This window comes from Leptodactylus fuscus, chromosome 1, assembly GCF_031893055.1.
Source record: "Leptodactylus fuscus isolate aLepFus1 chromosome 1, aLepFus1.hap2, whole genome shotgun sequence".
In the NCBI taxonomy this organism is placed as follows: Eukaryota; Metazoa; Chordata; class Amphibia; order Anura; family Leptodactylidae; genus Leptodactylus; species Leptodactylus fuscus.
Genome location: NC_134265.1, coordinates 153,865,277 through 153,880,072, shown reverse-complemented (window position 1 = coordinate 153,880,072; position 14,796 = coordinate 153,865,277). Strand labels below are relative to the sequence as shown.

At 40.2% G+C, this 14,796-nt stretch overlaps 1 protein-coding gene across 5 annotated transcripts in view; it reads right to left on the bottom strand.

The window, feature by feature from the left end:
- The window catches only part of APBA1 (amyloid beta precursor protein binding family A member 1), a 567,069-nt gene that overhangs the window by 483,744 nt on the left and 68,529 nt on the right, over window positions 1-14,796 (bottom strand). For all 5 annotated transcript variants that reach the window (XR_012716979.1, XM_075278969.1, XM_075278948.1 and 2 more), the window contains exon 2: window positions 4,521-5,709. Coding sequence is in view for 4 of the 5 variants with exons in the window: in XM_075278969.1 (XP_075135070.1) it covers window positions 4,521-5,672 (1,152 nt within the window). In the remaining variant the exon portion in view is untranslated. The remainder of the gene's footprint in view (window positions 1-4,520; window positions 5,710-14,796) is intronic.

Sequence of the window (14,796 nt, the reverse complement as noted above, 5' to 3'; positions counted from 1 at the left end):
GTATTTTTAATATCTTTTACCCCATTGTATTTATGCAGATAATTGATGACTTACACATCGGCTTTTGTGCACTTGTCTAGTATCTTGATCCTTCTCTCTGGCTTTTGTAATATCTGCCCTGCTGCTACATTTTTTCTATTTTATATTATTTATCAATAAATATTTATATAATTTTATTTGTTTGGTGGATTTATTTCATTTGCGTTTTTTGGTCCCCATTTTTTTTTTGCTGTAGGTGTTTCTATATACAATTTTGGGGTTTGCATATTGTGATAGTTGAGGGTCCTTTTTTCTACTATATTGTGTTTTCCACACAGTGTCTTATTAATGTGCAAAGTGCTTTTGGGTCGTGCTCCCAGCCACATGTGTTTACCGCTATTTGCCTGGATACACCTGTACTTTTCCATTAGAAGCAATGTATGTACATGAGCAACCCGCAGTTAGTGGTAAATGTACGTGACTGGTAGCAGAGTGAGGAAACACCTGTAGGGAGTCAAACCCTATGTACCTGGATGCTGCATCTATTCTCTGGACACCAGTACCTTCACTTTTCTGTAAGTGAAACGTAGATTAATTGCAGCCACATTTAATTCCTTGTAATACAAGGAAACAAGGTAAACACCCTAAGGCCGAGGCCCCACGTTGCGGAAACACAGCTTTTTTGTTGCAGATTTTGCTGTGGTTTTTTGAGCCAAAGGTGGTTTCTAAAAATTTCCCATTTCTTTTGTAGCCATTCTTAGCTTTGGCTCAAAAAACTTCAGCAAAATCTGCAAGAAAACGCTCCCCTTAGGGGAGCAGCACAGGCACTCCTAGTATCATAGATGACTATACTGCTAGGATTCCAGCACGTTCAAGCCATTAAATCAGGCTGGCATACGGACTGGAATTCTCATGTGAAACACGGTGGTGTGCTGCTCCCTTTAGGCCTCCCGCACAAAAACAGCACAAATGTGGTTCAAACTGAATTATACATTAAAATGAATTGACAGGGCTGCAAATGGAAACACATAAAGTACCTGCTCCATAATTTGCAGCTCTTCAATTTTGACCCAGACACACAGCTGTAAAAACAATGGCCGTGTGTACGGGACCATTAAAATATAATAGTCCACAGTATTATCCCTAATTGTGGATAAAAGGTATGATCATGTGCATTGCAATTTAGTAATTCCATGTGCCTCACATTAATATCAATTAACCCCATCATGTCCCTCACATTAACCCTTGTGTGCCTCACATAAGGGTTACTGATATGTGAGAGTCATGGAGGTGATAATTAAAGGGGCTCTATCACTGGGAAAAGTCATTTTTAACTAATCACATCCTTGCATAGCCTTTAGAAAATCTATTCCACACCTACCTTTAGTATGTAGATTGCCTCAGTGGTTTATGAATAAGTCCGTTTTTATTCATATGCTAATGAGCTTCCAGCCAGCACAGGAAGTTCCCAGCAGCACTCGTCTCTTCTATTATCTCCTATGTGTTTGTGCAAAGGGGAAGCTGAGTCATCATCATCATCAGCAGCCTGTGCTGTATACTCCCATAGGAAACAATAGCAAAGGGGGTGCACGATGCATCGTCCACCAGTCTAATTAGCATATGAGTAAAAACGGACTTCTTCAAAAACCAGTGAGGCAATCTACATACTAAAGGTAGGTGTGGAATAACCTTTCTAAAGGCTATGCAAAGATGTGCTTAGCTAAAAATGACTTTTCCCAATGATAGAGCCCCTTTAAGAAACTTCATTATTAGTCCCTCCATATATCTTACATATTAATAACCCTTATGTGAAGCACACAGGGGTTAATGTGAGGGACATGATGGGGTTAACTGCCATTAATGTGAGGCACATGGAGTTACTAATACTAAATTAATAACAGCACATACCGGACATTATAGGCAGAATAACTCCAGAATCTACCTGGTATTTTCTTTTTTTTTTTTTTTACTTTCATTTGCTCGCAGCTCCTCTCTTCTTCTTCTCCTGTGTGCAGGATACAGACGACAGGAGCTTAGCACTGCAGGCAGGGTCTTTGTGCTGTATAATGTTAGCTCCGCCTCCTGAGCTCTCCTCTCCTATCATTGGTGGACAGAGGACAGCCAGAGAAGGGGGAGCGTCCTGAGAGCAGTGAAGGGACAATGCCTCACAACTTCTGCAGGTCTTGTCGTGCCAGCCGAGATATGCCACGCATGCCAAGTGTGGCATGCATGCCAGATGTTGCCAACCCCTGTTATAAACCATAATAGAATAGGATATTTGATGCATCATCTAACCCTAGTACACAAATGGCATTATTATTTTATTTATTTCTCAAATAATACAAATGAGTTAGATACTATTTCCCGGTTTTACTTTTGTAGCATAAACAACTTGGTTTATTTGGCATGTGTCATGCCCAAATTTGTCTCAATCTTAGGAAGGGATATAGGAACATCTTTGCAGACATGCTATTTGTTAGTTCAGATCAAGTTGCAATGCAATGATTGTAAAGCCTGCAGCAATAATAGACATGCTGCAGGTTTTCATACACTTGCTCCATTTGAGTGTGATTTGTTTACATCCTCTATACTGTAACTAATTCACATTGGCTTTCCTTCTGCTAACCTGCAGTGATATCACACAATGTGACCCTGGTCTTAGAAAGGCTTTACAAATCATACATTTTGTAATATATATATATCTTCTGTTCTGTAAATAAATTCCAACAGTATATATACAGTCCTATGAAAAAGTTTGGGCACCCCTATTAATCTTAGTCATTTTTAGTTCTAAATATTTTGGTATTTGCAACAGCCATTTCAGTTTGATATATCTAATAACTGATGGACACAGTAATATTTCAGGATTAAAATGAGGTTTATTGTACTAACAGAAAATGTGCAATATGCATTAAACCAAAATTTGACCGGTGCAAAAGTATGGGCACCTCAATAGAAAAGTGACATTAATATTTAGTAGATCCTCCTTTTGCAAAGATAACAGCCTCTAGTCGCTTCCTGTAGCTTTTAATCAGTTCCTGGATCCTGGATAAAGGTATTTTGGACAAACAATTCAAGTTCAGTTAAGTTAGATGGTCGCCGAGCATGGACAGCCCGCTTCAAATCATCCCACAGATGTTCAATGATATTCAGGTCTGGGGACTGGGATGGCCATTCCAGAACATTGTAATTGTTCCTCTGCATGAATGCCTGAGTTGATTTGGAGCGGTGTTTTGGATCATTGTCTTGCTGAAATATCCATCCCTGGCGTAACTTCAACTTCGTCACTGATTCTTGAACATTATTCTCAAGAATCTGCTGATACTGAGTGGAATCCATGCGACCCTCAACTTTAACAAGATTCCCGGTGCCGGCATTGGCCACACAGCCCCAAAGCATGATGGAACCTCCACCAAATTTTACAGTGGGTAGCAAGTGTTTTTCTTGGAATGCTGTTTCTTTTTGGACGCCATGCATAACGCCTTTTTTTATAACCAAACAACTCAATCTTTGTTTCCAAAATGAAGTTGGCTTCTCCAAATGTGCTTTTGCATACCTCAGGCAACTCTATTTGTGGCGTACGTGCAAAAACGGCTTCTTTCTCATCACTCTCCCATACAGCTTCTCCTTGTGCAAAGTGCGCTGTATTGTTACCGATGCACAGTGACACCATCTGCAGCAAGATGATGCTGCAGCTCTTTGGAGGTGGTCTGTGGATTGTCCTTGACTGTTCTCACCATTCTTCTTCTCTGCCTTTCTGATATTTTTCTTGGCCTGCTACTTCTGGGCTTAACAAGAACTGTCCCTGTGGTCTTCCATTTCCTTACTATGTTCCTCACAGTGGAAACTGACAGGTTAAATCTCTGAGACAACGTTTTGTATCCTTCCCCTGAACAACTATGTTGAACAATCTTTGTTTTCAGATCATTTGAGAGCGGGCTGTCCATGTTCGGCGACCATCAAACTTAACTGAACTTGAATTGTTTTGTAGAAAGAAATGGTCCAAAATACCTTCATCCAGGATCCAGGAACCGATTAAAAGCTACAGGAAGCGACTAGAGGCTGTTATCTTTGCAAAAGGAGGATGTACTAAATATTAATGTCACTTTTCTGTTGAGGTGCCCATACTTTTGCACCGGTCAAATTTTGGTTTAATGCATATTGCGCATTTTCTGTTAGTACAATAAACCTCATTTCAATCCTGAAATATTACGGTGTCCATCAGTTATTAGATATATCAAACTGAAATGGCTGTTGCAAACACCAAAATATTTAGAACTAAAAATGATTAAGATTAATAGGGGTGCCCAAACTTTTTCATAGGACTGTATAGTGTGAAACTGATACATTCCTTAGATACATTGCTTCCATATCGGTAAGTAAAATATTATGCTAGAAAATTCATGTTTTAACTATTGCAAACTGTATTTGCTAACTCAAACATTCCTGTATCCCACCTCTACACTAGGCTCTAAAGTAAGGAATAAACCACAGAAAGTTTAGATGAAGACTAACATGCTGTAGATAGCAGACATACTTACATCTCCACCTAGTGGCCTTTGGTCATCACAGTCCTTAGTTGGACTGATATCCTGCCTCATCACCCAAATAGGCTCTTTTGGCTCATCCGGAGTGTAAGGGGAGCGTATTGTCCTCGTCTTTACTTCCTCTATGGCCTCCTTAATGTCCTTGATAGCCAGCGAAATGGCATCACGTTTTTCCTTACTGTACCTTTGCACCATTTCTACAGCATTAGCAGCAGTTTTGGAGGCAGAAGAGTGGTTTCCATTAGTTACATGCCCTCCGCCAACAACCTTGGTATGATCAGGGAGGTCTAAACTTTGCTCGGCTTCTGGCATATCCTCAGCTGCCTTATCTAGGCTTTGAGAGCTCATACTTTGTTTTACTTCTGCCACAATTTGATCAATATCTTCTTCTTGCTCATAGCTGTCCATCCTTGGGTATGGTGCAAACTCTGCCTCCTTTTCAGGACTATCCGACTCTCCATCAGACCGTTCATCGTAATGGTGCAGACGAGCACCCAAGGCTTCTTTTCTATAATTGTCAGCTTCTTCTCTCTCTTGCTCGTATAGGCGGAGGCCCTCCCTGATATCCAAATCTGGAGTGTCTCCTATTTCTTCATAGACATGTTCCTGCAGTCCATAATCTGCATAAGGTTCTGCATATTGCTCATCCTCACCCCTGTGAAATAACCTGTGTGTGTAGACATAACCGGAGTAAGCTGCGTTAATGGCCTCCTCCTGGTCCATACCATGAAAATGTAAATGATTGGGGAGAGTTCTGTTATGTAGCACCTCACCATGCTCTGCCTCAGCGTTCTCAGCGTATTCCTCAGATTCTGGCCTATACTGAATAGCATAGGCATTCTCATCCTCATTTTCCTGAGCTCTGTCAAGGTCATATCCTTCTACTTGGCCTGCAATGACATCCCCTTCTGCAGTATCTGTGTGATTGTGAAACCCACTCTCTGTACTTGCAGATCTTGCAAGCGTTCCCTCTTCATCTTGCCTATCCTGCTCTCCAGCTGTATGCCGTGAGTTAGGAGATGCGTACGGATGTTGTTCTTCTTCAACTTCTGGAAGTTCAAGATCAGCTTCCACAGATTCATTGATGTCTGCATTTGCAGGCTCATCACTTGCCTCCACCTCTTGTGCTCCGTCTAAATGGTTCATGGCAGATTTTCGGATTTTTACAGTATTAACATCTTGTCTGCAAGAAAAAAAATGAAAGCATAAGATAATAGTAGTAAAAAAGCTAAAAAAAATCTCTACTAGTCCTATAACAAATATGTATTTCAGTACTAGAAAAATTACAGGGTAGATGTGGCAATAAGGTATAGTTAATATCAAATATATAGTTATGAAGCAACCTGAACAAAGAATCTAATATAACACAGCATCTATATAGAAAGGAAAAGTATACAACAGGGCAAGATGCACAGAAAGGATTAAAATGATAAACAACCACCATGTTCAAAATTACTAATAGAGAAACTAGAATTATTAGAACAGTATGCTTCCCCCACCTTTCCTGCACCTTTGTGTCTGTCTGTATTCATATAAATACCCTTAGGCATGGGAAATGCACAAAAAGCTGCCTCCCCCTTGTGTTCCATTTACTCATACACTTTCCTCACAGAAGGCCGGGGACGCTGCAGGATAGAAACATAATTGTCACACACGCTCCAAACCATTCCACAGAATGACTGCAGCAAATAAAAAGTCTTCTGCAAATGATAAAACCTCAGCTCACATAGTAAAAAAAAAAAAGAAAAAAGAAAAGATTACATTTTCTGGCAAACCCATTTATTCCTTGTAGTAAATAGCCATGTAATCCCTCTATCTAGTCGACAGACAGACAGATAGATAGATAGATAGATAGATAGATAGATAGATAGATAGATAGATAGATAGATAGATAGATAGATAGATAATGTATATATACACATACATACTTAAAAAACTACTGCACCATGATATCTTATCACAGAAGACAACAACTATTGGTAACATTTCCGGAGATATCACTGGTTATAAACACATTCAGCATTGGGTTTTTCTTATATCATATACCGTATATACTCGAGTATTTTACCACAAAAAAAACAGGGAAAACTTATTGACTCGAGTATAAGTCGAGGGGGGGAATCCACCATTGCAGATAAAAAGTCTGGTCATGTGCATTGCAGCTTAGTAACTCCATGGGGATCATAGTAATAGCAGTTAACCCCATCATGTCCCTCACATTAACCCCCTGTGTGCCTCACATAAGAGTTACTGATATGTGGGATATATGGAGGTAATAATTAGGTACCTTCATAATTAAGGTCCTTCATTAGTACCCTCATGTGTCTCACATATTAGTAACCCTTATATGGGGCACACAGGGGTTAATATGAGGGACATGATGGGGTTAACTGTTATTAATGTGAGGCACATGGAGTTACTGAAACTAAATTAATAACCCCAAATGCCTGACATTACTAGGCAGAGTAACTAAAGGAAGGTCCCTGTGTGTGTCACGTTACTGTAGCTTCCTCTCCTCCATACAACAGACATCTTCCATAAGACACAATGAATCCTGGCCACTCATCTGCAGGGTAGATGCTAAATCCAAGTGTGCTAAAGGACCTCTGGTGACGTCATGACCATGTGATCGGACTCTGGTGTGGGCGGAGCTACTAGGCTTTAGACTCAACCTTATCTGCAGATGTTATATACCAGTGGCTACAGGACCTTTGATGACATCACAGTCATGTGACCGCATGACAAGCCAATCACAGAGCAGTAGCACTAAAGGACCTCCCCCTTCCAGTTTACTGTGCTCCGTGGACCCTGACTCGTGTATAAGCCGAGGAGAGCTTTTTCAGCATGAAAAATGTGCTGAGAAAGTCGGCTTATACTCGAGTATATACTGTATATTATACAGCTGCATATAAATATCCTAATCCTAACTGTGTTCTCAACCAGTAATATCTCAGGAAATAATTTAGATAGCACTGCAACACTTAGTGTCATAACTGTGTGAAGTAACCCTCCTCTCTCTCAGCCCATACAACCTTTATACAATAACATTCCATGAGAGGCAGAAACAAGGGAAAGAGTGAAGAAATGCAGGATTTCACAGAAATGATCCGCAATTTGTTCGTAAAGTATATTACAAAATTTATTTATGACACAAATACTGCCAGAAAATCAGAAGTTGTCCGAAAGTTTAGTCATGCATAAGGGACTATATCAGAATTAAATTATCCCCTGGAAGTAAGCAAAATGAATCACAGCAACCAGAGATCTAAAAACCATGAGGAGTTAATACAGAAAATATATTGGAAAATTGTATAACTTTTTATTATACAATCAATCACATTTTTCCCTCAATATTGGTCTGAAAGTGGCTAATCCTTTTAACCTCTTCTGGACCGCCCATAGATTATATAAATCCGGGCGGTCCCTCTTGGTACGTCCTTGCAATTTTCAGCAACTGCACGAAATCGTGCAGCTGTTGAAACAGGGAGCCAGCTGTAACTAGAGAAGGCAGGGAAGGTTATTAGCGTCCCTGCCTTCCCTGATCGCTGTGTACACAGGGCATAATGAGTGAAGTATACACAGCTATGGGCGCCGCCACTGATGACTATGCTTTATTTATTTAGTATGCTTTATACTTTATTTATTCTGAACAACCCCTTTAATGTGTTATAGAAATTCAGGATCGAGTATGTGCATTATTTAGTGAAAGATTTTAACCCCTTTCCATTCTGAAAGGGGTGAATAAAAACAGGTATTTCCTTATAATACAGGGGCAACATTTAATCAACTTGCAGCAGCGTTGCTTCCAAATGTTTTTCCGTATTTTCCCCCTCTAAAACCTAGGTGCATCTTACAGTCTGGTGAGTGTTGTAGTCCGAAAAATACAGTACCAGTTTGATGTAAGGATATGCAACTTTTTGAAGATAATAACCGATATGCCAAAAATCACAGACATGCTCTAAAATTAATTAAAAAAAAAAAATTACAAAATGTCTATCTTTATGACAGAAACCACATTTTAGACATAATTCTTTTAGCACCGACACAATTCCAAACAGCATGCATCTTGTTAGTAAACATGCCACATATATAGACAAGTAAGTAGGAAATAGAGATAGTGATCCATATCCTCAAAGTCATACGGCGATTCCATTCTTATATATTGGTGAAGTAGTTACAGGGTGACAAAGTGATCTTTGGTTGTGCAATGGCAGCTGTGCTGAAAGTAGCCATTTAGCCCTATCCTAGTTGAGTATTCAGAATTACAGTCACAAAATTCTACTTAGTTTTACATAATTTTTTTACATTCATTTATTTTCATTTGGTTTATACTGTATTTTTTTTTTTATCTAATAACTTACCGTAGAGGAACACTACAATGATAAGGTTAGATATAATATAATCTGGCCTGCCTAGCTGTGTAGTCAAGGCAGCTGAGTACTGTATTATAACAAATTGCCAGGCTTGCACTAGATGTGTGATTTACTGTTCCAGAAGGGGCACTCACATTGCTGATTGATTCCCATGTCATAAACAGATAGCGGCACACAGGCCCATAAAATATAGATGGCCTTGCTACTGGAGACATTAGAGTGACTCACAGAACTCAGGGGTGTTTTCCTCGCCATAGTTATTTTGTTGAAATCTTTAGAACAGAAATTGAAAAAGAATCATGGGAAAAAAAGACCATGAGCACTAAGCAATGATGCCAACCTGAAAGGAAATCTGTCACCAGGAAACTATAGATTGTCCAGTAGATGCTCTATTTCCTTAAATATGTTTTAATAAATATGCAAGTGAACCTCAAGTACAATGTGTGTGCCAGAGCCTCCAGGGACTCAATATTTAGGCTTAAAAACCTAAAATTGTGTGAGGTTTTGAAAAATGCGGAAATTACTTCTATGTGGCGACAAAAAAACTCACCAGAAATGTGTTGTGTCATTTCATTGCGGATATGCTGCGTTTTCCGCTGTATTATTGCAGCATTTGTTTGCATAACGGTTTTTAGCTGTCTTTCCACAAAACTTAAAAGCCAAAGGATACATTCACATGTAGAAATCTGCCACCGAATTTGCAGCAGATTCTGCCTGGAATCTGCCGGCCACTGTTTTCAAAAAATAAGCATCCTGCTCAGTCTTGCTACGGATTTTGCAGCTTAGGAGTACCTGCTGATCAGACCCATTCAGCCAGGACTAATCAGTAGAGGAAAGCCATGACAGGATTTTTTTTCCACATTGTGTGGATGAGGTTAACCAAAATTTCAGTAAGGGCTAGTTCACACGGGGCCAAAGGGGCGGATTTTGACAGCGGAATCCACGTGATAATCCGCCTCTTTACAATGGTGGTCTATGGAGACCACTAGCGTTCTTTTTTCCGCTATCGGAAACGGCAAGAAGGTAGCTGCCCTTTCTTCAGGCGGAAGCCGCAACTCACTGTGCCGCGGCTTCCGCCTGGCAGCCGCAATCTCCGGCGTCGGCCCATTCATTTGAGCCGACTCCGGGATAGGGGAAGCCGCGACCGCGACATAGTGGCAAGCGGGTTTTGACCATAGTTTGACTCAGCTCCCCGAGTCAAAATATGGTCAAAATCCACCCCACCGCCCCCCCGTGTGAACGAGCCCTAAATGTGTTCATATTGGCGCCATTATAGGAACACTCCCTCCCGACTAGGCCCATTAATTTGGGCCTAATCCGGAGCCAAATGTCATGACTGGATACCAGTGCACTGCACCAGCATCCAGTTGCGGCTAGCCGTTTTTTGGACTGGATTCTGAGGCGGCGTTGCACATCAAAATCCGGCCCAAGAAACCCCGTGTGAACCCAGCTTTATAGTATGAGGGAGGTATGGATAGATCCACCCTTACAAACCTATACACTAGATGTATTATATAGGTGTTTCTACATGTTAGCAACAGACACAATTTGCTGTAGATGGCATTCCTTATGTCCTTTGCACAATAAAGTACAAAAAGCTAGCCAGCCAAATATCTGATTCCTAAACATTGCCTACTTGGTATCTTTGCTTGGCCTTCTAGATTAATACCAAAGCACCGCACTGTTATAAAACGTTCTAAAAATCCCCGGTGACAAGAAAGAGACATCACCGCTATGAATCGAATGCAATGGACGATAAAGTAATCGTGCTTAGAATAAAGTGCGGCTTTCTGGTAAACTGTCATCTCAGCCGTATCACAGCTTCAGCTGAATCATTTGTATGGGCAGATCTGTAATAGATTCATTTCAATGCAGATATAAGGTGATATCCGCACTCCTGCATTTGAGAAACATGAAATGAAGCTTGTAAAACGAAGGCTAAGAAATAAAGTGGTGTCCTTGAAACCTGGTCCACTGGCAATCTTATATCGTGTTAGCGGCGTTTTATGGAACTGAAAGTCTGACATTTACTAAATAAATTGTACGGGACAGCAAGAACTGTAAACCTTCCAACCACATAGCACCAAGTAATGAGATGTGCTATAGCTCTGTGCTGAGGAATACAGTGGCACCAATAAATAACAGGGTATATACGGTCTTCAGCAAAAATCAATAAGCAGGTATGCAATGAATGGTTAAAGAAAATAGCTAATAAAAACACCTAATAATTAATAAAAATAGCTGCGCTTGTATCCCAGGGAAACAAGGCTTCTATCATTATCTATAGCACAGGAGTATAAAACATAAATGGCCGAGTAGGTAATTTTTCTATAAAACAGGTGTCATTTTTATTGGACATAGAAACTTTGGGTCAATGTTCATCATAAAAATCATAACAAAAACATGACTTTATTTGTGGAGTACTTGTACTTGTAGCCATAACAACTATCAAGAGAACTTTTCTCCAGATATCATTTTGTTCCTATACATCTTACGTACAATTCATACTGCATTGCCGACCTTCACGGAATGTACCGTATATCCCCGAGGCATTTAAGGCAAATATATGTCCGAGAAACATTACATATATTGGCATTGGTCACCTATATAGCTCCACTGTGAAAAAAAGTAATCATTAAATATATAGATAATTCGTTCTGTAGGTTGTTGCGTAACATAATTTACCACTATACCAATCTTTTCCAGTGAGCATGATAAGGCTATGGTCCACGAAGCGGACTGCAGACATAAAGCACTGCAAGAAAAATATCACGGTTTCCACAGAAAGTCTGCAAAGTTTTCCTCTGCAGACTTTCTGCTTCAACTATACCAATGGGTAAACCGCTGGCGCTTCCGTAGGGATAATTGACATGCTGCGATTTCCAAAAATGTCATGGATTTGGAAGTCTCAGCATTTCCACTGCACATATTTTTCTATGTGTGGATAGAAATCGCCAAATCGTGACATTTACACCATGTGGGGCCTCAGTCTAAATGTGTGGCAAAAGAACTGTGCAAATCAGAAAAACTTACAAGTCTTCAGTAGGTGATACCTTTTTTAATGGCTAAATCAGGTGATACAAATTTTTTTTTATATTTTAAGGGAACTTGTCAGGATTTTTTTTTCAACCTAAAGCCTCATATTGCGGAAATGCAGTGTTTTTTTGTTGCAGATTTTGCTGAAATTTTTCGAGCCAAAGTCAGGAGTGACTCGAAAAAGAATGGAAAATTTAAAGCCGCTACTTAGACATTTAGCCTTGTGTTAAATCCACTTCTGACTTTGGCTCAAAAAACTACAGCAAAATCTGCAACAAAAAATGCTGCCTTTCCACAACATGGGGACTTAGCCTAAAAAATATTTCCAGCCCCAAGCTGATTGAGTATGACAGCTCAGAACCCAACAGATCAGCTGTTCCAGCAGACTCCGAGAGCCAGAAGTTGCTACTGGATTAGCGTATTCTACTAATTCCCTGCTGCTGCTATTTCCTAGAATAGGAGAGGTGCTGCACGCACTCCCTGTCCACTAGCAGCTTCCTGCATATAGAGGCTGCCCAAACAGCTAATATGTGGGGGTCCTGGGTTTTGGTCCCTCATAGGTCACATACTGTTAACACTATCCTATCAATATGGGGCTGAACAACCTCTTTAAAACAGTATAGTTAAGAACATACACGATAGGGTAATTAAGACTTGCACTCTAGAATGCTGGTGGAAAAGGTTACAAAAATAAGGGTATTTGACTTTTTTACCTCATTCGCACAAAAAATTTGGTAGTTTTAGGGTAAGTTCACACAGAGTTTTGTGGATCGGATCCAAAAACTCAGTAGCTGAGACTGAAAGCTGGTGCACTGCACCGGCATCTAGCCGCACACTCTGCTCTGGATTAGGTCCAATGAATGGGCCTAGTTCGGAGGAGGGAGTGTTTTCAGGCCGAATCGCGAAGCAACTCGGCCTGAAGAATGAGCACCTCGCTTCTTTTTTTCAGGAGCCGGAACAAACGGCTCCAGGAAAAAAGACCCGAGCGGCTCCCATTGAGTTCAATGGGAGCTGTCTTTTTGGTCAGGGTTTTTAGGCAGATACAGCCTCAAAACCCTGATCAAAAAACTCTGTGTCAACTTACCCTTACACAATTCACTCCTCTTTTATAAAATGGGTATGGTTGGCCTGTTTGTATTTCTGTCCACTAAATTTATCAACTATATAGCAACTATATCAAAAAAGTCATGAAAATTGTTGCAATCTTACTCCAATGAGTGGATTGTGTATGAAGGAACCTCTCAGGACAGAACTGTTACACAGATCAATGTACCAAATTTATCATATAATTTTTCCTTTTTAGGCAAACACATCTGTCCTTTGTAACAAAATGTGTGATTGGAAAAAAATGCACACGTCTTTACAGACTTAGATATACATCAGTGATGTTGAAGAAAATCAGGAGTGTGTTAAAAACACAGAACAGGTGTAAATCCTTCCATTATACATTACCTCTCACTGAAGTGTGAATACGGCCTAAAGATGTCACAACAATGATCCTCCAGGCTCAATGTTCATCAATGGTCATTTTTCATAGTATGTGTTTTATTTTTGTAGTTGGATCCTGCATAATCCGGACCATTGTGTCTGTGTGGTTCCAGACTGACACTTTGGGGTGATATTGTGTTTGTGCTGGAGCATGGCCTATAACAATTTGTTTAGCATTATATAATTCTTATATAGTGTTAAATGAAGGAATCCTTGAGTAGCCACAAATTGTGTTACCCATAAAATCCTAACATGCCAGCATGCATTGCTAAAGAATAGGAATGTTTGGACTTCTATATCTGCTAATAGTCCCTATTCAAGCTATAAAGAATTTGTCATAAGGTCTATAGAACCAGTTTGCTCACAATAACACACAATGCATCTGAGCACAGCTTAGCAGAATAAGCTTTTAAGGCAAACACATACAGAATTACTGGGGCGGAAGCCCATGCATTAGCTGCAATATTCGTAATAAACTCGCACTAAAATTAGCCTCCGCTTTTATACATTATGTTCCCTACTCAATGACCCGTAACTTCATTGGAAACATCCATGCATAGACAGATAAAAACTTGGTTCCATTCAGACTGATGTGGTCACTGGAATGGTCGTATTATTGTAGAGAAGTGCTGGTGTTAAAACTATCCAAATGGGAAAATTGTAGGAAGGGTATTTTCAAACAAACACTTTTTTCTATTAGTAATGCATGTAAGAGCATATTCACATTGACACCTTTCTAGGAAGTACTATATATACAAATAATATATTCACAATGTAACTTTTCGATGTAGTTATACATGTAAGACTATATTAACACTGGCACTTTTTCTATGTAGCATTTTATGTGAAGGTATTCTATAGGTACACTGTACAAGTATATGTGTGCAATGAAAAATGTGCAAAAATACCAAAGGAAAGTTTTCAACCAGCCTAATACCTATGTACTAAGTCCTGCAGAGCAGATGCCACTACTATTATCAGCTCCTGTCTGGCTAGTCAGCAGGGGTCCCAGCAGAGCAATGGCAAGGCAGTGAGGAAGGTAAGGCTGGGTTCACACAGGAGTTTTTCAGACCGGATTTTGACGCGATGGCTGCCTCAGAATCCGGTCCAAAAAATGGCTAGCCGCGACTGGATGCCAGTGCAGTGCATACAGTACACCAGCATCCAGACGCAGCATTCCTCTCCAGATTAGGCCCAAATGAATGGGCCTAGTCGGGAGGGAGTGTCGCGAGGCGGACGTCTGTGGCTGAATCAGTCGCAGAATCTGCCTGAAGAAAGGGCATGTCGCTTCTTTTTCCGGTCACGGAAAAAGGAAATGACTGTCTCTCATTAAAAGGAAATGACTGTCTCTCATTGATTTCAATGCGAGGCGG